General features: G+C 35.9%; 1 protein-coding gene across 1 annotated transcript; it reads right to left on the reverse strand.

The window, feature by feature from the left end:
* Nucleotides 1-20,938: 20,938 nt before the first annotated feature.
* Nucleotides 20,939-22,644, reverse strand: LOC141629802 (uncharacterized). The gene is made up of 3 exons (XM_074442744.1): nt 21,680-22,644; nt 21,499-21,568; nt 20,939-21,397 (listed from the first exon to the last, which is right to left on the reverse strand). The coding sequence occupies exons 1-3, from the start codon at nt 22,642-22,644 to the stop codon at nt 20,939-20,941; spliced, it is 1,494 nt and encodes a 497-aa protein (XP_074298845.1).
* Nucleotides 22,645-22,927: the final 283 nt, after the last annotated feature.

The raw sequence follows: 22,927 nt of genomic DNA on the forward strand, positions 1-22,927 counted from the left end.
AGAGGCCCTTCATGAATTGGCTCTACTCTATTTTAAAATGGTTTAAAACCTACTTATGCTTACTTTAGGACCATTCGCAAGCTTTTGATCGCCTATTAAGAGCATTGAGCTCCATGGATAATGAAGTTTGTCATTCAACTTAGTTTGGTGGAGTCCTATCTCAAACCACCATTTGTAATATACTTTTCTAAGCCTTACATTGCATTGCATGCTAGTGGTAATTGCATTTTAGATTCATAATATGTATCCTTTAGTCTTTACATGAGAGTTGTGAGGGAGAGTTCTTATCTACTTTTTAAGCCATTTTTTCAGGAAAGAGCATGATGATAAAGAAGGGATCACAAAGGGAGCAAGGGAAAGGCTTAATTTAAGCCTCATTTTTTACAAAAGCATGGAAGGATGCCCGGCCTATGGGGAGGACGCACAACCCATAGTTGGGAAGGAAACAAAGAGAAAGTATTGAATTAAAGGACGCTCGACCTGACTCCGGGACGCCCGTCCCGTATTGAAGGACACTCGAGCCGACTTCAAGGCGCACGGGTCACACGGGAATAGTACGGGTCTGAACCTCAGCCCGCTCGAACCAGCCTATTTCTTTGATAATTCCGCCCCTCACCAACCCCTATCTCATACCTTATCATCCACACAACCACATCTCATCACCCCTTCCACAACCTCCACATAAAACCCCATCACAAAAGCATAAATCCAAGGCATAAAGAAGCAAGAAGGTCTATCCTTCCATCATTGATCAAGTTCCAACTAAACACATCAAGCAAGAATGTTTACAAGGAGCAAAAACAAGAGGACCGGCGAGTCGGGATCCAAACACCGAAAAGGAACTACCTCAACCACCTCACGAGAGGCAAGGGTCCAATAAGATATAGTGCTACCGGGTGTTGAATAACTTGAGCATTTTCCAGAAGTAGAGTTCATCGATATGCACCATCAACGATTCGTGGAATTACTAGGTAAGAGTTACGAACCTACTCAATTCATTGATCTTGATGTGTTGCAAATACTTGGTATAAGGCAACAAACGGAGTCCTTATTCCATGGCTTGGGTCTTGAGAAGTTGTTTTATGCTCATGAAGACACCTACCTAAGTCTCACATTAGAATTCCTATGTAGCCTTCATGTTGTTACCAATCGGAGACGAGAAGTCACCATGGATTTTTGTCTTTACAATATGTCTCATAGAATGACATTAGAACGCTTTGCGGAGATCTTTAGTCTTGAGGTACCAACAAGCAATAACGAAAAACCCTCCGACCTTAATATTTCCAACCTTTGGAGGGCCATCTCCGGAAGAAACTTTAGTTCTTTCAAGCAATGCTACACTTTTGCTATTCAACACCCCGTGATTCGAATTAGCGAACGATTCATAGCCGGGACCGTTCTTGGAAGGGTAGAACAAGACAAATGTGCCCTCTTTGACTTGACACTTCTCGAGTCTTACTTTAATGTGCAAGTGACAAGACCCTTCAACTTCAATACGCCTATTGATATGCTTACATAGTTTAATGATTTTACAAAAGGGGTTTCTCAAATCAAAACCTTTGTGATGGGAGGGCTAATAACAATATTAGCCAATGAACTTTGCCCCGGATTCAACTATGACGGAAGGTATGCGAAACTCCGGGAACATACTTTAATTGATGAACAAACCATCTTTCATAACCACCGGAGGTACGGTTACAATGCAGCCGGGAATGCAGAATGGTACACTAGGGGATGCTCACCATTTGTGCTCATGGGGTGGAATATATCACCCACCAAACCCCGCTTGAGCAGATACTCACAAAGGCCAAGTTACCTTCTACCTATTGAGATTTAGGACCAACTACCACCATGGGAAGAAGTACCCAACCAACCTCCTCAAATGCCGGAATGGGGTGATGCACCACACCAATAAGGTGGACAACCATCTTATGTGCCCATACCACCCTACCCCACCACACATGTAGAATTCACCCCCCAAGATCCAAGAGCCCCAATCATGGGTGAATTGATGACACTCATGTAACATGTTGACCTTGGAGTGCATGACGGACGGGTTGACAATTACTTGGCCCAATACCCCTCTTACTACAACATGGCACAACAAGGGTACATCAGCCCTAGAGACCCTCATCTATCATGGGCTCAACCGCATCTCTTGTTCTCTAATTATGGTAACCAAGGAGGGGAATTTGACGGCCAAAGTGAGGGATACCGTAACCAAAAAGAATATTATGAAGACCAAGGAGGGCATAGCAGATATGGAGGACATGATGATGATGATGATGACGACGGATACAATGGCTAGAAACACTTAGCTGTGCCATCTCCATTGTATGATACCTCTTCTCTCCCTCTCATGTATAGTTGCATTGCATTACATTTTAGATTAGATTGCATTCTAGTTTACATCTCATTGCACATGCATTTAGTTAGATATATTTACATATGCCTTGCATTTTAGTTGATCATATAGAATAGACTTGCATTTGTAAAATATTCCATATTGCATTAGCATTAGATAATTCATATAGTATAGTTTGCATTGTAATATATCTCACATGTTTCATGTATTTAGTTGCATATAGTTAAACTTGCATTCATGCTTAGTCACTAATGACCAAACCTATTCCTTTCTACACTAGAAATAGTGCTTAAATCGATTTAGGGAAGTCATAGGTGACCTAAGCTAATTTAAATTAACTTCTAATTTAATAGAAAACATGCATCATCTAGTGTAGTTTAGATTGCATTTATTTGTTATATATGACATATGGAATTGCATTTACTTAAGAGCATGTATTCATTCATATCATTGCATTTGCATTTGTACTTCAATTTCCATAAATCCAAAAACATGTTTTTCCTCTTTATTCCTACTCCTACATGTACATTGAGGACAATGTCCAATTAAAGTGGGGGATGGGAATTTATATCCCAAAGGGAATTTATATCCCAAAATACATAAAAATTGAAAAATCTCGAAAAATCCCAAAAATATGTTCTTTAATTTCATAAAAACAAAATCCATAAAAATTTGAAAATTTCAAAACCAAAAACATGTTTTTTAATTTAGTAGTATAGAATTGTATATACTTATGTTTTTATTCTCTTCTCATATAGATACGACACCAAGCCTATGAGATCTACACCAAGCTTGTGACCATGTTTTCGCAAGCTCCTAGGATAATCCAATATGAGGCGGCCTCCGCATTTTTCGAAATAAACATTAAAGAGGGCCAAAAGGTTAGCCCTCATGTGCTCAAATTGATTGAGCTTGTTGAGACTCTTAAGATCCAAGGGGTTGACATTCCCGAACAACTCGTTATAGACCGAGTTTTACATTCCTTGAACAAAGTCAAAGCATATGTGCAGTTTAGGGTAAACTACAATATGCAAAATATGAAGACTTCTCTCCATGAATTGCACAAATTGCGTGTGCAAGCCGAAAGAGATATGGTTCTTAAGATTAGTTCTACCAAGGATGTGCTTGCAATTAACAACAAGAGCAAATGGAAATTTAAGAGGAGTGCTAATAAGAGCAAGAAACCCACTTCCTTCAAAGGAAAGGGAAAAGCAATTGAGAAAAGCTCTTCTAAAAAGGGTGCTACTTCCGAAGACAAATGCCATTATTGTAATGGCATAGGACATTGGAAGAGGAATTTCCCAAAGTATCTTGGATATATCAAAGCTGGAAAGATTATTCCAGTAGGTAATAAATAAAATTCTCCCTATCATTTATGTTTTGAATTTCAATCTCAACTTTGGTATTTGGATACAAGTTGTGATTCTTACCCCTTTTTAACTTGGTTTTTAAGGGCATCCGAGCAAAGACAAAGGCAAAGACAAGCAAGCCTAAGGAGGATCTTCAAGGGAAACTAGAGTAGCCGCCCATAGTAGAAGACCTATGGAAGCTTGGCCTTTATTTTGATAGTCTTCGTTTTATTGTTGTATTTTGAACTTTTGTTTTAGAACTCTTTTAATTTCCAGGTTGGACATGGAAATTAGTTTATTTCCTTTTGTTTTAAAGAACAAGAAGTTGTATTTAAATTTTAGTGGCTTGGTTTGCAACCCAAGTCACTCGGTTTATGGAAATTTTTCGTTCTAAAACTTGTCATTATACACCTTTCATATCAAAACATAAATTATGTTGACTTAAACTAATCATAAAAGAATTACAACGATGGCATCATTGTAATTAGTTCATAAGCCATGAATTTAATTCTCACTTATGTTTTTATGACTTAATATCACATCTTATTTGATATAAGAAAGAATGATTATAAAAAAAATTAAAAAAAAATAATAATAAGTTATTTGAACTCTAAAAGGGGAAATTTTATAAACCAATTGGCTACACCACTTATAAGACTCCATACGAGCTATGGGAGGGCTTAAGACCGTAAGATTGACTTATAAAGATTAGTCTACTTTGAAGCTAGATTATAATGTCTTTACAAAAGAGTCATCTATTAAGGTTATAATATATTTAAGTCTAAAATTATTTGTTGCCTATAAGGCTATCTTTAGAGAAAAATAAATGTGTTTTTCAAAAGATAGAGTGGGAGATGATTAGCAACAAACATACTAAAATAGTTGGGAACTAGTGAGGAGACCAAAAGAAAGCGTTCTTAAATGAAACTCATGACATATGAGGACACCAAAAGAAAGCTTTCTTAGGTAAATCTTTAGACTAGTGAGGAGACCAAAAGAAAATGTTCTTTAGATAATAAGATTATGAAGTGGTTGTATCAAGTAAATTCAATTCTATTTTACATAAGAGCCGAATGAACCAAAGTAAAATCTGTGCAAAAGAATAAATTTGTTTTGAGTTGCAAAGACAGACATAAAATATGTCTACCAAGCTAAGTTAATATGTAACTATACTAAGATCCATGTAATCATTGCTACACCTCATAGTATGTATGATCAAGTTAGATGTCAAAACCAATTTCTAAATAGGTATTTAGAAAGGGGTGTGTGTGTGTGTGTGTGTGTGTGTGTGTGTGTGTGTGTGTGTGTGTGTGTGTGTGTGTGTGTGTGTGTGTGTGTGTGTGTGTGTGTGTGTGTGTGTGTGTGTGTGTGTGTGTGTGTGTGTGTGTGTGTGTGTGTGTGTGTGTGTGTGTGTGTGTTTGTGTGTGTGTGTGTGACATAAGCACAAGGTTTTAATTAACACTTAAGACTGCAATGATCTTTTCAATCATGTGATGAGAAAATGGTTTCACTCGAGTTGTCGAGAGACCATGTGTATGCATGGATTTGAGTGGGAGTCAAAATTGCCATGACATGAAATTCAGTGGGAGAGATTGTCTTCCATATTGATGTCATATCACTCATTGAGGATGACATGGTAACACTACCATCTATAAGGGAGTGTTTTGGTCTTCAATTCTCAATGAAAAATGACATATTGCATTCCAAAATTCCAAATCTATTATGACATAGGGAATTTTAGATTGGCACTAAGATAAGTATCCTATATTGATAAGATTCTTTATCTGTTTAACATCAACAAGGTCGAGTAGGTTATTCATGTTGATGAATGTGGAATTACTATGATAGAGTCATAGTCATTCATTGAACCTAAATAAGTTGTTGATCACATGAAATCGATTGCTAATGTTTCCGCCATTAGAACGATCATGTATGCCATAATATGCACATGCCGTGAAGAATCATATGCTTGGAGCATAATAAGTTAATAACAAGTTAATTCAAATGGAGGTCTTTTGACAGCCTTAAAGAACATCCTTTAAGATTCTTGAGGAGAATTGAGGATTCGTTCTTATGTTTGGATGATATACTAAGTTGTGTGTTGAAGGGTTACACAAACTCTAGTTTCAAACCTGTAAGGATTTATCGAAATCCTAGGCTAATTTTATTGACTTAGGAGTAAGAGACTAGAGAAATGTTTTAGTTTCAACCATTGTAAATTCTACAAACAGAATCTAAGTACATTGTGATAAGATGGACAATGTAGGGAATGAGAGTAGATCCCTCTACCAAAGACTTTATCACAAGTTATATGATAACAGTGGGAGCATCTTCCAAGTATAAGAGCCCAAGTCTGGTAAAAAGACTAGACATCTACTTAGATAAATTTATATCATTAGAAATAACATTGAATAGGATGAAATTGCAATTCATAAAGTTAGAACATATGGATACATGGTATATCTACTTACCAAGCTTTTATTACAATTTAACTAGTTTAAAATGTACACTATAGATTATAAGATATGAAGTAGCAATAAGGTATTGACTATTCATATATGATAATCGCATTTATCGTTTGAGTTTCTTTAAACTCATTCATTACTTTGTTATATCCAAATGGGTTATTGAGACATATTGAACCCCATTGAAGTGAACTGGATTGACATAGTATGCGCCCCTGGTTACTTATAGGAGGTGACGTCTCGTAGTGACTAGAGTGTGATGCGATTGATGGCAAGTTCAAGAGCCATAAGATCATATGGGATGACTAGTCGATCACATAGACAAACTGTATGGGACACTCTGTCGGGCAGTGACCACTTATAGAGTTCTGGAAATTCATAAAGCCTGATTGTGGCAAGAGCTACTATAGTATTCTTATGAGTCGATTCTTTTGACTAGAGACTATTCGCCCAAGTTGGCACAAGTTTCTGATTGACTTTGATTTATACTCTACGACTGTCGTAAATGAAGTCAAATAAGTGTATTTTGGGTTATGATGAACTTTGGCTATACGAAGGGAAAAGTGCGATAGGAATTGTCCACCCCCTCGTCAGGGTTGTTTGAAATCTCAGGACCACTTGAGGAGTAGTGAACTGAAAATGCGTGGCCACGCTCATAAGGTTTCTACTGTAGATAACTCCGGTCAGACAGTTACTCTCCAGATCGAGGAAACCACTCAAGATCTGATCAAATGCAAGTACGACCTGCAAGACACCTTGCATTGAGTGGGAGATAGTAATAGGACAAGAGAATTGATGACGCACACTTGTCTCGGATAAATGGGAGATTGTTGGAGTATGTGTCCTCAACAGTAGTGCGATCACATATTTAAATCTCAAATTAAGAATACGTAAGGGATGATTCAATTATGAGTCAACTGATCAACATTAATCAGTAATGATTGCCTAACTAGAGTTTGACATTACAGTCGTTTGACGGTGGTGGTCAGTTGATCCCTTAAGGTCACACCTATAGGACAATTTCCTTAATAGATAAGTTGATTAATTGTATGTCGATACAAGTTAATCAATTCCTTAAAATTGAACAATTTATTTGTGAGTGAGAATTTTTATATCTTATTGTAATTTGATTAAATAAGATTTATTTTAGTAATTAAAAGATTTTATTACTAAAAGTGATTATTGTTTATGAAACAATTAAGATAAGAATGAATGGTTAAATATAATTACAAAATATTGTGAATTATATTATCATGCCCCATTTTATACTATGTAATTGTGAATTACTAGACAATTTGTTATATGTAATTTAATATGTTAAATATCCATTAGAATTAATTAATAACATGCTACATACTACATGTGAAACATTGTGTGACAAATGAGAAATTGACAAAATAAAATGGAAGTCCATTTTATACATAATGACCGAAATATTGGAGGGATTATAGGTTAGTGGGTGTTTTATTTAATTGATTTATAAAACACAATCATAACCTATTTTGGAGTAGCCTTACACCTACAATTCTTGTGAAGAACAAAAGAAAAAGCAAGAAGGTCATGCATTGGCCTTCCTCCCCCCACCACCGGCTCCCTCTTTTCTCATATAGAGAAATTGTTCTCTATATTATTCATTCTACACAATTTCACATCATTCTTATCTTCTTCTCCCACTTCTCTCTAAAAATATGTTTTTAGAATATATTAAATTTGTTCATCCATATTCTAATATTACTACATATTATTACTAGTGTAGTAATACAAATTTATTAGAATTATTAAGGGCTTCTCATATACTAATCTAGTTAATTAGTATATAAGATTTAAGGGTCTTGTTTTGGGTGCAACAAGAGGAGGATCTCAATACTTGGGATTTTGGAGGATCATCCATAATACTTAAGCTCAAGAACAAATAAGGAAGGTGTCTTTATTTGTGCCCTTATATTCGAACCAAAAACAATGTAAGAACCATTGTTTTCTTATTTTATTTCTTATTTAGTTATGCATGCACTAGATCTTTAGAACTCACATTAAAATGTTAATTAGTTCATCATTAGAAAAGTCTAATAATAGGTATATGAACCTAACAAGCTAGACGCGAGTTCCTTACTTCTTTGGCGAAGTCAGGATATTTAGCGTCAAACTCTTTCCAATGTTGACCATCCGCTGGGTGTCTTAACCTTTCATCTTCAATCCTTCCACTAGTATGCCAAGTTAACATTCTTGCATCTTCTTCATTCAAATAAATCCTTATGAATCTTAGTATTATTGGAAAATAGCACAACACCTTAGCTGAGATCCCTTCCTTACTCTTATAACGCCATACAGAGCAGCGCGAACTATATGATAATTTCTCATAATCTTTACGGTACAATATGCAGTCATTGGGACAAGCATGTACTTTCTCATATTCCATGCCCAATTCTCTAATCATTTTTTTAGCCTCATATGTCTGACTCGGAAGAACGTTATCGTCAGGAAGCATGTCACATAGCAAAGCTAGAAGATCGGTAAAACTCTTATCACTCCACCCATTTAACTCCTTCAAGTTATATAACTTTACCACAACGGACAATTTTGTATACTTCTTACAACCAGTAAATAAAGGCATTTCAGATTGACTCAACTTTTCAATTAAATCATCAGCATTTATTTCCCCATCACCGGTAGCTTAAAAATCATCGAATCCATCATCTTCAGCAAACTTCTCATCTAAAATAACTTCAGGTCTAGGTGAACGATCGTTTACATACACATCATATCCCCCATCCCCAATATCTAAACCAGCAGCTTCAGGTGTATGATTATTTACCTCTACATCAGATTCCCCATCCTCATCCTCTAATCCTCCATGAAAAATCCAACATCTATAGTCTCTAATAAAAATATTCTTTTCTAAGTGTATTTTGACATCTGGGATAGGCAAAACCCTAATATTACCACATCTATTACAAGGGCAGGGAATTGATGAGTGTATATGAAAATTTTCACTAACGAAATTGTAAAATTCAGCAATTCCATCATTATAAATGGGATCACCAATTTCACCATCAATCATCCAAGTACGACCCATATATAAGCCAGTAGCTATGAAAATGAGATTACCGTTGTAATTATGCATGCGTGCATGAGATGAATAATGGTTAAACAACCAATAATAATAATAGGGCATGGCATTGGTAAAATCACAAACTTTTCAGTTTTCACAGTGGATCTGTGTTTACAACGGTTTTAAGAAAAACTGTTGTTTATTTGTGTAATACAACAACGGCTGTAAATTAACCGTTGTTGATATATGTAATATGATAACGGCTTAACAAAGAACCGTTATCATTTTGTCTTATTATTATTATACCGGATCCAATTGTTATTATCTTATTATACCATTTCAATACAACCCAAACTCACAAATATATATATATATATATATATATATATATATATATATATATATATATGTAGAGTAAAGTTCAAATAAGTCCTTCATATGTTTTGAGTCCATAAGTCCCTCCCATATCCCTTAGATCATGCTTGGTGGATGCTTGAGATTGAAAGTAAGAAACACACTTAACACTAATTAATTCACTTCTCTCTCTAGTTTTAATACTACATGTACTAATTCATTATCATACATAATTAACACCACCATTTGTCTTATACTTCAAAGTTTATGAAAATTTTGTTAACACTTTTCCTGTTTCAGTTTTCTTCGTTTTTTTTTTTTCGAGACAAGTTTTCGACATTTTAGGATTTTACGAGTGTAATTCTAATAGCAAAAAGTTAATTTTAAGGAATGTTTACGAGAATTTTGCGTTTTACAAGTTTAACTTTTGTTTTTTTCGAGTGATTTTGACGAATAATAATTTGAATTTTCGTAATTTTATCACAAGTTATTGTAATTTTAGCATTTTACGAGTGTTATTTTAACGACAAAAAGTGTTATTTTAGTCCAGATAAGTGTAATTTCAGTCCAATGAGATTGTTATTTTAGTCGAGGAGAATGTAATTTTAGTCCAGGAAAGTGTAATTTTAGTCCAGAAAAGTATAATTTCAATCCACTGAGAATGTAATTTTAGTCCATTGAGAGTGTAACATTAGTCCAGGTAAGTGTAATTTCAGTCCAATGAGATTATTATTTTCGTCCAGGAGAATGTAATTTTAGTCCAGGAAAGTGTTATTTTAGTCCAGGAAAGTATAATTTCATTCCACTGAGAATGTAATTTTAGTCCATTGAGAATATAACCAAGTCCATTGAGAGTGTAACCTTAGTCCAATAGAAGTAAGTGTAATTCCAGCAGAAAAAGTGTAATTTTAGCAGAAAAAAAGAGTAATTCTATCAGAAAAAAGAATAATTTTAGCAAAAAAAAAGACTAATTCTAACAGAAAATGTAATTTCAGCAGGAAAAAGAGTAATTCTAGCAGGAAAAAGAGTAATTTTAGCAGAAAGTGTAATTTCAGCAGAAAAAAAAATAATTCTAGCACGAAAAAGAGTAATTCTAGCAGCAAAAAGAGTAATTCTATCAGAAAAAAAGAGTAATTCTAGCAGAAAAAAGTGTAATTATAGCAAAAAAAAAAGTGTAATTTCAGCGGGAAAAAGAGTAATTGTAGCAGAAAAAAAAAGTAATTGTAATTCTAGTAGAAAAAAGTGTAATTCTAAGATGAAAAAAGTGTAATTCTAACAGAAAAAAGAGTAATTCTAGCAGAAAAGAGAGTAATTCTAGGAGAAAAAAATGCACATCTAAGATGAAAATAAACAAATAACCTTAGATCTATTTATTAGATCTAAAACTAAAATAAAACGATTTAATATAACAACAATTGAAGAAAAATGAGGAGAGGACATTTTAAATATATCTAAGATTAAAATTAAAAGATCTCACAAAATTAAACAACTTATGTGAGATCTTTTTTTTCGATCTATTTCAAAAACCTAGATCTAAAATTTAAAAAATAATGAGAAGCCAACAATCAGAAAGAAAGAAAAAAAAATGAAAAACAAAACAAAACACAGATCTAAAACAATCGACTTTTACTTAAACAATACTAAACTATTAAAAAAAAATGAGAAGATCTGATTTCAGCAGATCTCGTTTTTGCTATTTGACTTTTACTAAAACAATACTAAACTATTAAAAAAATGAGAACCACCACAAGACCAATTTATAACAAGAGATCTAGGATTAAATACACATACAAAAAACCAGAAAAAAAGGGCGAGAAATCTGGAAACAAAAAAAAATCAGAAGAACAAGAACAAAAATAATAATAAAAAATTAAGGAAGAAGAACTCGGTAGAGGGAGAAGAGGAGTGTGGTGTTTTTAGTTGAGGGCGGCGACGGAAAGAGGATGGAGGAGGGAGGTGGTGGACTGGTGGAGGCAGCGTGCGGCGTGAGCAGGTGGCGGCAGGGGGAACGTGGGCGACATATCTGGTTTGTGTGGCAGTGGCGTGCGGGTGGCGTCGGGTGGTGCCGGTTGTGGGGTTGGCGGGTGGTTTGTGGGTGGTGTTGGCGGGTGGTTTGTGGGTGGTGTTGGTGTCAGGTGGAGAGGGCGAGGGAGGTGAGGATATGAGTGGTTGGTGGTGGTCGTCGTGGCGGTCGGATCTGGAGTGGTGGGTCGCGGTTGTTGTGGGTGGTCGGTTGGTAATAGTGGTTGTGAGGGCTGGTGGCGTGTCGGGTGGTGGGTGTGTAGTGAGTCGTTGGTTTGTGGGATATTTTTTTCTCAGATTTGTTTGGGGTATTTTTTAGAGAGGATTTATTTAGGTTTTTTGAGAGGATTGTAGTGTTAAATGAGGGAGAAGTGAGGCAGAGAGAGAAAAGAAAGGGTATATATATTAAATTAGTGAGGAATTAATGATTAATTAGTGTTGTAGAGAGAGATGGGGTTTAATTAGCTTTAATCTCTTTTATTCTTGTGTACATCTCAGCCTTTCATTTTCCTCATCCAAAGGCTATAAGGAGGACTTATGGACTCAAGGGAAGGAGGGAGACTTACATGATCCTAGTACTATATATATATATATATATATATATATATATAGGCAGGATCCGGTGAGAACGAACACTCGGTGCAAACGGTGAGAACGAGAGATATAAAATTCACGCGCCATCTAACTCACAGCCAAATCTCATTTCTCCCAAATTACATTCCACCCCGAACACCAACGACCCCTCAAATACCCCCATAACCAATCATCACCCGCCGTCGTCGCCACCCATCACTTGCCGTCGTTGACACGACGATCATCAATAACTTCGACAAACCGCCGCAAAGTTCCTCTCTCGTCATCCTCAAAGCCCGACCACCCCTCATCTTCCCCATAACCACCTAACATCAGCCGTCGCCATCGATATCAACTACTAGCAAGTTTCACGCATCCTTTATTTTCCTAATTCCAGTACAGCTTCACGAACTCCGGTGAACAATCGAATCTGCAACATTCGAACTCCAGATTTCGATTGTTCTTCATCATACCTCAATTTTACGGCGAAATCTCTGGCTTGGGAAATATCGGAGGTCGACGAGGAGCGAAAACCACATAAAGGGGAAACGTATGTAGTCGCCGGACATTCTAGTGGTGCGTCGGCGTCACAGGGTTCCTCGGTGACAGTGTAAGGTGGATGGCGACATAGCTGTGCGTGGTATTTTATGTGGTGAGGGTGATGTCCGGTGTTTTCACCGGCAGTTAAAGGTGTTGGTGCGGGTTTGCGGTGGTGTCGTGAGGAATGACGTAAGAGTGGTGGTGGTTGGTGAGTGGTGGTGGACGGTGGTAACTCAGGTAAGTTGGGCAATGGTTGATTTTGGCGACACGGGGTTGGCCAGTGAGTTGATTCCGACGATGGTGGTGGTACGTGGTGGTAGTTACGGTGGTGATTTGAAATTAGGGTCTGTAATTTGGGGGATTTTGGAAGTTAGGGTTTCTAATTGGGTGGTTTTTCGAAATTAAGTTTTCAATTGGGAAATTGTAATTTGATTTGAATATTTTCATTTGAGTTGAATTTTGTGTATCTAGATCACATATTTGTGTATCTAGTACAATATTTGGTGTATATAGATAGTCCGTATTTTTTGAGTCATACGTTCGAGAAAAATATACCTAGGATGAAAGAAAGTGTATCTACATTGTCGAAAGATGTATCTAGAATTACGTAAAAAAGTGTAACTACGTTAAATTTTAATGTACCTGAGATTTTGTAAAAAAAAAAGGTGTATCTGGCATATATTTTTGTGTATCTACTTCGTTCTCACCATTTGCACCGAATGATCGTTCTCACCTGATCCTAAATCTATATATATATATATATATATATATATGAGTCCCTAAGTCCTATTTTACACCCTTGGATCATAGAAAATCAATGGCTAAGATTTAAAAAAAAAAAAAAAAAAAAAAAAAAAAAAAAAAAAAAAAAAAAAAACTAAGATATAAAAAGCCACCCAAACCCTACTCACTCAGTCACTCTCACAAACCCTAACACAAAACACAAATCTCTCTCATCATTCTGTCTTCCCACTTCTCTCTCAAACTCTCCCAACTTCCACAACCTTCCCAGCCCCCACCGCCGCCACTTGCCATCGAACACCCCCACCTCCCTCTGCCTCCCCGTGACTCCCTCGGCCCCATTCCCGACACTACCACCGCCTCCCTCTGCCGCCCCTTCTTCTCGTTACTTCTTTCTCTTTTTTTAATTTTTTTATTTTTTTTTCAGATTTGCTTGGGTGCTTTGTGGTGGTTCCTTGGTGTTGTTAATGGTGTCATTATCGACCACCACCGCCTCCCTCTGCCGCCCTCTTTCCCTGTGCCTTCCTCTCTCCCCGTGCCTCCATCGGTCACATTTCCGACACCGCCACCTTCTTCCCTCTGCCGGCCCTCCTTCCCGTGGGTGGTTGGTTGCTTGGTGTTAGGTTTTTTTTTGAGTTGGTGGTGATGGTGTGCAGTGGTGAACCGTGGTGGCGGTCGTGGATGTGGGTTGGGTGGTCGTGGGGTCTTCGGCTGCCGCATATTCATTTTTTTTTTTCAGATTTATCGTGGGTAAGCGTGTTGGTGGTGGGTCAGGTCGGTGGTCATCGTTGGTGTTGGTGACGGTTGGTGAGGACTGCTGCCTCTCCATTATCCTTTTTCTTTTTTTTTTCAGATTTATCGTGGGTAAGGGTGTTGATGGTGGGTCAGGTCGGTGGTCATCCTTGGTGTTGGTGACGGTTGGTGAGGGCTGCCGCCTCTCCATTATTCTTTTTCTTTTTTTTTCTTTTTTTTCAGATCCATCGTGGGGTGGTGGTGGTTGGTCAGGTAGGTGATCGTGGTGGGTGGGGCCGGTAGTGGGTTATGGTGGGTGTTGGTGGTGGTCGGTTGTTGGTGATAAAGGTGTTGGTTTGGTTGTTGTGGATTAAAGTTTCAAAGATATGGACTAAAGTTTCACTGATATTGATTAAAGTTTCACTCACACGCACTAAAACTCATTTCACTGATATGGACTAAAGTTTCACATGACATGGACTAAAGTTTCACTTGACATGGACTAAAATTACATTTCTAAGAGAATAAAGTAAACCGTTAAAATAATAAAGTTTCAAAAATTATGATTAAAGTTACCATTGTAAAGCATTAAAGTTACATTCATAAAATTACAATATTTACATAAAATTTATAAATCAGTAAAATTACTTAAATTCAAATTTTTATATTAGAAATTGTCAAAAAAAAATTAAAGTTGCAATTTTTAGCATTAAAGTTTAACTCGTAAAACATAAAAGTTACATTTATAAATCAGTAAAATTAAATAAATTCAAAATTTTATATCAGAAAATGGCTAAAAAAAATTAAAGTTTCAAATTTTAGCATTAAAGTTTTACTCGTAAAACATTAAAGTTACATTTATAAATCAGTAAAATTAAATAAATTCAAATTTTTATATTAGAAATTGTCTAAAAAAATTAAAGTTTCAAATTTTAGCATTAAAGTTTCACTCGTAAAACACTAAAGTTACATTCAAAAATCAATTTTATATATTTAAAATAAAATTTTATAACATAATTTTTTATTTTTATTTATAAAATGACCTTAAATATTAAAGTTATAATTGTAAAGAATTGAAGTTACACTCATAAATTAAAGTTTCATTTATAAAACATTAAAGTTTTCATCTTAAAATTTTAAAATCTCAACCATCAATCTTAAAAGATCAATGGCTAGGATGAGGACTTAGTGGACTCACCATTTTAGGTGGACTCATTTGAACTTGTCTCTCTCTCTTTCTCTCTCTCTCTCTCTCTCTCTCTCTCTCTCTATATATATATATATATATATATATATATATATATATATATATATATATATATATATATATATATATTCCATTCTTTTTATTATTATAAGTAGAAAATTAGTCATTATAATATTTTATTTGGTGGATTGCTTTTGAGTCTATGGAGTACCGTACTCCCTGAGGACACAAGAATTTTTTTAGTGATATTGTCTCTGAATTCCAGAGGATGAGGTAACAAAAAACGTAACAAATAACATAAATAATTAAACTTTAATTCAAAGAACCACCATAATCCAAATACAACTTATAATGCCATATGATAATTAAAGACTTAATTTAGAATCTGATGAAATATTAGGATACTCTTCATGAATTTCGGTATAGATCAAGTCGTAGATCGGCTCTTCATCATCAACGGGCAACGCATGTGGAATGGCCTCTTTCTCCCATGACATAGTCACGGTGGCGAGAATGTGATGCCTCCTGTAATGTCTCAGCAAATGATGATCAAGATGGGTCGCAACCCATAGATAAGGGCCCTTTTGTCTAACATTCGAATAGAAGTCCTCTTTACCTGCATCTTCCCCCGCAAATCTAGCCCTTAATTTTCTTGCCTGACGAAAACTATCATGGCATTTGGCTTCGTCAAACTCGATAAAATCGAAGCCTACAAAACCTTGCTTGTTTGTAGACACAAGGTACAGTTTTTTAACCGCAGTGAAACCGAAGTCATGAAGCATTTGCATCAACCACCTAAAATCAGGGTTTAAACCCTTTCCTTTCACATCATAATGAACCGGGAGATTATGGAGAATGCAAGTAAAAGGTTGTGCGTAACGAGAACGTGATTGTAGCTCCGATAAACCAGCCAAATTTTATTTAGAGAGAAATTAAAGAGTAAATGTTTGATAATTTAGATTTTGACCTAAAACATTATGAAGACATATTTATAGAATAAATTTTGGTCAAATTGAATATTTATTAAAGTTCTGATAAAGTTTTGCATGCAGTGGTCAAACTGAGAAATCTAATCAAATAGTGACAACGGTTGGATTGAAAAACCGTTCTTTCATAATAGAAAATTATAACGGTTACAAGAAACTCGTAGTTATAACATAACAACGGGTACCACAAACCGTTGCTGGTGTTAATTTAGTAACGGTTTTCGAAATGCCGTTTTCTTAAACTGGTAACGGTTGTCTAACCACCGTTAATAAGAGTGATTTTATAACGAGTTTTTGGAAACCGTTATACGTTTTTTATAACGGTTTGTTAAGCGGTCGTTGTGACATTATAATAACAACGCTTTTCGAGGGAAACCGGTATTCTTATTAGCGCGGTCTAGGTTCCCCCCATTAATTGAAAAACGGTAATCTAAGTGTCGTTATTAAATGCATTAAACCGTTATGATACGCTTGTTATTGATGGCCAGATTTGGCGTAGTGAAGGTGTCCTCATTTAATAGGGTAGGTACCATTAAACACAAGATTAGTAAAGTAGGTTGAGTGATTATTAATGTTCAAATACGGTTTATCGATTACGGACATAACACAGAATGAATAGACTAGAGTAAAAGATAGCAAACCCGTTTTAGTCAATCATATGAGGGATTAGTTAAATTCACACAAAAATTACACGCAATTAATTAAACAAAGTTTTAACCTAAGCTTTTCAAATTGTTCTCTTACAAGTGGTTGAGTAAATATATCGGCAATTTGATCTTCGGTTTTGCAAAAAATAAGTTTAATATGCCCTTTTTCTACGTGATCACGAATAAAATGGTGACGAATCTCAATATGCTTAGTCTTAGAATGTTGAATCGGATTTTTTGATATATTTATTGCACTCGTATAATCATACAATATGGGAACGGTGTCATAAATAATACCAAAATCGAGAAGTTGTTGCTTTACCTAAAGAAGTTGTGAGCAACAATGTGCGGCACTAACGTACTCACATTCGGCCTTTGAAGAGCAACTGTATTTTGTTTCTTTGAGCCTCATGAGATTAGACATGGATCCAAGAACGTTGCAATCCAGGAAGTACTCTTTCGATTGACACTAAAACCCGCATAGTCTGTGTCGGAATATCCTATAATATCAAACGGACAATGTAAGGGGTACCACAAATAAAGATCTTGTGTTCCAATCAAATATCGAAGAATACGTTTAACCACTTTAAAGTGAGATTCTTTTAGATTTGATTGAAATCTAGCACAAAAACAAACACTAGAAAGAATGTCAGGAAGACTTACGGTCAAATAGAGAAGCGATCCAATCATACCTCGGTACACCTTTTAACTAATGCTCTTACCTTTCCCATATTTGTCCAATTTGGACTTGGATACCATAGGTATGGAGAATGAGTTGCCATTAGTCATCCCAAATTTCTTAAGCATTTTTTTAATGCACTTTTATTGATGGATCATGATTCCATCTTTGGTTTGCTTGATTTGGAGCCCAAGGAAAAATCCTAGCTCACCCATCATACTCATTTCGAACTCCGATTTCATTAGTTCCAAAAAATAAGCATAAAGGATCTCATTGTTGCTCCAAATATAATGTCTTTGACATATACTTGGACAACCATCAGTTCTCCAGACTGTTGCTTTAAAAACAATGTTTTATCTACGTAACCTCTTCTAAAACCATTTTCAATGAGAAATTTAGACAATCTATCATACCAACACCTAGGTGCTTGTTTTAAACCATAACGAGCTTTGTCTAATTTGAAAACGTGTTTAGGAAAATCATTGTCAAAAAAGCCCGGAGGTTGCTCCACAAAGACATCCTCTTCCAAATATCCATTTAAAAAGGCGGTTTTGACATCCATTTGGAAAAGCTTAATGCCTTTGTGAGCCGCAAAAGCTGTCAATAATCGTATGGCCTCAAGCCTAGCTATCGGTGCATAGGTTTCATTGTAATCAATTCCTTCTTGTTGATTATACCCTTGCACCACTAGTCTAGCTTTATTCCTTACGATTTCACCGGAATCATTAAGCTTATTGCGAAAGACCCACCTAGTACCAATGACGGTACGATTAGGTGGTCTAGAAACCAAGTGACATACCTCATTTATCTTGAATTGATTGAGTTCTTCTTTTATTGCTATTAAACAATCCGTCAAGGAAATTATCACATTGGCCGGTTCTATTTGAGAAAGAAAGGCATTTTGAGCACAAAATTCGTCGAGAGATGCAAGGTTTTTGAGGGAGGCTCTTGTTCTAACTCCACAGTTCAAGTCACTTGTTAGATTTGAGAGTGGATGGGAGCTTTGATGTTTCCACTTTCTTGGAACAATAGTGTTTTTTTTCCCCATTGATGTAACAGTCTCTGTGACTGTTGTTTGCTGGTCAGAACATGGATCCACATCAGAGTTTGAGGACTCTCCTGGAGTAACAGTGTCTTGGACTATTGCTGTTCTGAAAGTGGATGCAACAGTGGTTGGGACTATTACTGAGTGCGAAGAGGAACTAGCAGTAGTAGTGTCACTGTTTGTTCCCCCGAGTTGTTGTTATATCAGTAGGTAACAGTCCCTGTAACTGTTTCATAGTGTCATTGTTTGGAACTTCCTCATCTTCAAACACGAAATCTTTTCACACAAGACTAATCTCAAATTCGTCATCTTCATCCTCATTTTGTACCTGTCCAAGAACACTAGATTCATGAAATATGACCTGGACAATTTCCTTAATTAGCATGGTTATTTTATTGTAAACGTTATAGGCCTTGCTATGGTCGGAATAACCAATAAACACCGCTTGATCGCTACGTGGATCGAATTTACCCAAGTCATCTTTACCATTGTTGTGAACAAAACATTTGCTCCCAAAGCATCTAAAAGATGAAATATTGGGCTTTCTTCCACGTAGTATTTCATAGGGTGTTTTATTGATTATACTCCTTATCATGACTCGATTATGAATGTAGCAAGCGGTGTTTACCACTTCGGCCCAAAATTTCCTAGGCAATTTACTACATAACAACATGGTTCTAGCCATACTTTCAAGGGTCCTATTCATTCGTTCAACCACTCCATTTTGTTATGGAGTTCTAGGAGCCGAAAAGTTATGATCTACACCATTGTCATTACAATAAGCACTAAATGATGAGTTTTCAAATTCGGTTCCATGATCCGTTCTTATGGAAACAAGTTTGAAATCAAGTTTATTTTGAATATTTTTCAACCAAATTAAAAACTCATCAAATGCCTCATCCTTGGAACTTAAGAAAAGTGCCCAAACAAATCTAGAATAATCATCAGCAATGACACACACACACACATAGCGACTACCACCTCTACTTTTAGTTCTCATTAGTCCATATAAGTCGATATGCAAAAGTTGTAAAGGACGAAGACTACTAACAATTCTTTTCTACTTAAAGGAGTTTCTAACATGTTTACATCTTGCACATTCATCACATAATTTGTCAAAGTCAAACTTCATGTTAGGAAAATCTTCAACTAAGTCAAGTCTTCTAGGATTATTAAGAGTTTTAGCACCAACATGTCCAAACCTTTTGTGTCACAACCAAGGATCGTTTTTCACTACAATCATGAATGACATGGTATGACCGGATAACATGTTTAAATCGGTTAGGTACACATCTTTAACACATTTTCCTTCGAGAATAATTTCATGAGTTGTGGCATCAATTATTCAACACAAACTAGAACTAAACTCCACAATATTACCTTTATCACATAATTGAGAATTGTTGAGATTATATTTCAAACCTTTGATAAGCCACACGTTGTCAACACAAAGTAACGATGACTTACCAACCTTCCCAATGCCTATTACTTCATCTTTCTTATTGTCACCAAATGTTACCGTGCCACCATCATAAGCTTCTAGTGAGAGGAATTGGCTTCTATCTCCCGTCATGTGACGAGAATATCCACTATCCAAGTACCAATTGTGGCCTCCTCTCACCATGCACTACACAAGATTAGACATTGAGTTTAGGAACCCAAATAAATTTGGGTCCCTTCTTACCATCTACTTGTCTTAAAATATCCTTTCTAATCCACATTTGTTTTATAACTTTAGTGTTCTTGTTAATGTCATTATGTCTCTTCTTGGAAGCGTTGAAGATATGACTGGTTTTACCACAATAGTTGCAAATGATGTACTCGGGAAGACCAACATATTTCCTTCTTCGAAAATCGGTTTTAATTGGATCTGGTTTTTGAATGTAACAGTCTAACTGACTGTTCCATTTAAAACCTAAACCCGCAAAATGGTCACACCTTTTGGTTTGATTAGTGAGGAAATTTAGGATGGTTTGACTAGCATCCCATCCTTTTAGACACATTTTTGGCCTCAACAAGTTCTTTGCTTAGTTTTTCAATTTTCAAAGAAAGAATTTTGTTCTTCTCGGATTTAATCTCTATGATAGTTTCAGATTTTTGTTCAACATTAAGTTTAAGACTTGAGATGCATCTATCTAGGTGAACAATCTTGGATCTAGAGGAAATATATTCGGGAGATTCATTTTAAACTTTGACAAACTTTTCGTGAAGCATTCTAATTTCCCTTTTGTAGGCTTCAATGTTGACTTTAAGACACTCATTCTCATTTGTCAGGTTATTGACTAGTTCATTTGAGGTTTCCTTAGTACTGTTAGAAGAAACAGTCTGAGACACTGTTGCTTTAAGTTCCTCTACCTTATCAACTAAGTCATCAATTACACCTTTAAACATTAATTGTTCTTTTAGAAGTTCATCACGTTCCTTGGTTATTATAGACATTTCCGTAATCAGAGTAGTGTTGACATTCTCAAGATCAGAAACAATATTGGGAGTCGACTTAAGACACTCTAGTCCTTTGGACAATTCTTTGTTTAACTTCTTTACTCTTTTTACTTCATCATATGCTTCAGAAGTAACAGTGGCACTGTCTGTTACTTTAAGTTGATTTTTGAGGTGAAAGTTTTCTTGAGCAATTTCTTCTATCTAATCTTGCATAACATCTAACTTTTCAGTTTGTGAACAAACACTTATCAAAGAGTTTTTTCAAGAAGCTTACACACTTTCTCTTTGGAGTAATTCCTAACCTTGGCTTTTAGATGTTTTACCTCGTTGTCAGAATTCGAGTCGGAATCATTAGGATGAGCCATAAGACATCTAAGATGTTTAATTTTAGTGGATTTAGAGACTTTGTTTTTTAGATGATGTGTAAGACACATTTTTGCCTCTAGTTCCTCCTCGATAGGTTCATCGTCCTCGGAGTCGGACATTCCCCAAATAGCGGACATGACCTTATGCTTGTATTCCTTTTTAGCTTTTTTACGCTTATCCTTTGATTTGATTTCCTCCCACTTTGGACATTCTTTGATTTGGTGAGTTTTATCACCACATTTGAAGCATCCAATAGTTGAAGTAGATCGTTTCTTAGGAAATCGTTTTTTCGAGTAATTATTATTGAACCTTATATTTCCTTGGCCATTTAGTATTCCCACTATGTTCCTTGAGAACATGGCAAATTCATCTTCCTCTTCGTCCTCATCATCACTTGGAGAGGACATTAGTGCTAGACTCTTTCCCTTTAAGGATCCACTAGAATTCTTATTGAGATTAAACTCGTGAGCCATTAACGATCCAATTAGTTCATGAAGAGTTAAGATGGATAGGTCACGGGCTTCCTCAATGGCGGTGACCTTAGGTTGCCACTTGGGTGTAAGGCTAAGAAGAATTTTTCGAACAATGTCCTCGAACTCGAAATCTCTTCCTAGACCTTTTAGTTCATTAATAATACATGAAAAGCGATATGAAAAGTTCTTTATGGATTCGTCCTTTGACATACGAAACATCTCATATTGTTGCATGAGAAGGTCAATATGGTGTTTTTTAACTTGAGACGTCCCTTCATAGGCATGTACAAGGGAGTCCCAAATTAATTTAGCCGTAGGACATCCGGAAATTCGACTCACTTCCGCCTCACCTAGACATCGTTGAAGAATCGACATCGCTATCGAGTTTTTCTCGGCCAACTTGAAGTCATTTTCATTGTAATCCTTCTCGGCCTTGACTTTAGAAAAACTCGTCAAGATGTCGGTTTCCTCAATAACGAGAGGTCCGTCCTCAATTATTTTCCAACATTGATAAATGATACTTTTGATATAATGCTTCATATTGAGCTTCCACCATCCAAAATTCTCATCGGTAAAGACCAGAATCTTGGACTGTTTTGAGGAATTCATATCCCAAGAATCAAATTCTAAGGCGATTAGCCTCGATCAAGAGCACGAGGCTGTGATACCAATAGAAGAGTTTAGGATTCCAAGTACCTAAGAGGGGAAGGTAATTAGGTACTATTTGAAAATTTTCAAGTTAATCTTTATTGCTTTAAAGTAAGTTGATTAATAGTATGAGAAACAAATGGATACATCAAATAAATCGAGTAATTAGAAGTGTATCACGTTGTTAAAGGAAGTTGCTGAAATCTAGAAGCAACAGTTTTTATGACTGTTACTTATTTGTCTT

The sequence above is a fragment of the Silene latifolia genome, chromosome Y (assembly GCF_048544455.1).
Source record: "Silene latifolia isolate original U9 population chromosome Y, ASM4854445v1, whole genome shotgun sequence".
Lineage (NCBI taxonomy): Eukaryota > Viridiplantae > Streptophyta > Magnoliopsida > Caryophyllales > Caryophyllaceae > Silene > Silene latifolia.

Excerpts from the sequence above, each read along its gene's own strand:
- LOC141629802 (XM_074442744.1), bottom strand. The coding sequence starts at position 22,644 with ATGAATTCCTCAAAACAGTCCAAGATTCTGGTCTTTACCGATGAGAAT. Across the intron at positions 21,569-21,679 it reads ATGTCCGCTATTTGGGGAAT|ATGTCTTATGGCTCATCCTA; the intron begins GTCCGACTCCGA and ends TAAACATCTTAG. Across the intron at positions 21,398-21,498 it reads TAAAACATCTAAAAGCCAAG|ATAGAAGAAATTGCTCAAGA; the intron begins GTTAGGAATTAC and ends ATGCAAGATTAG.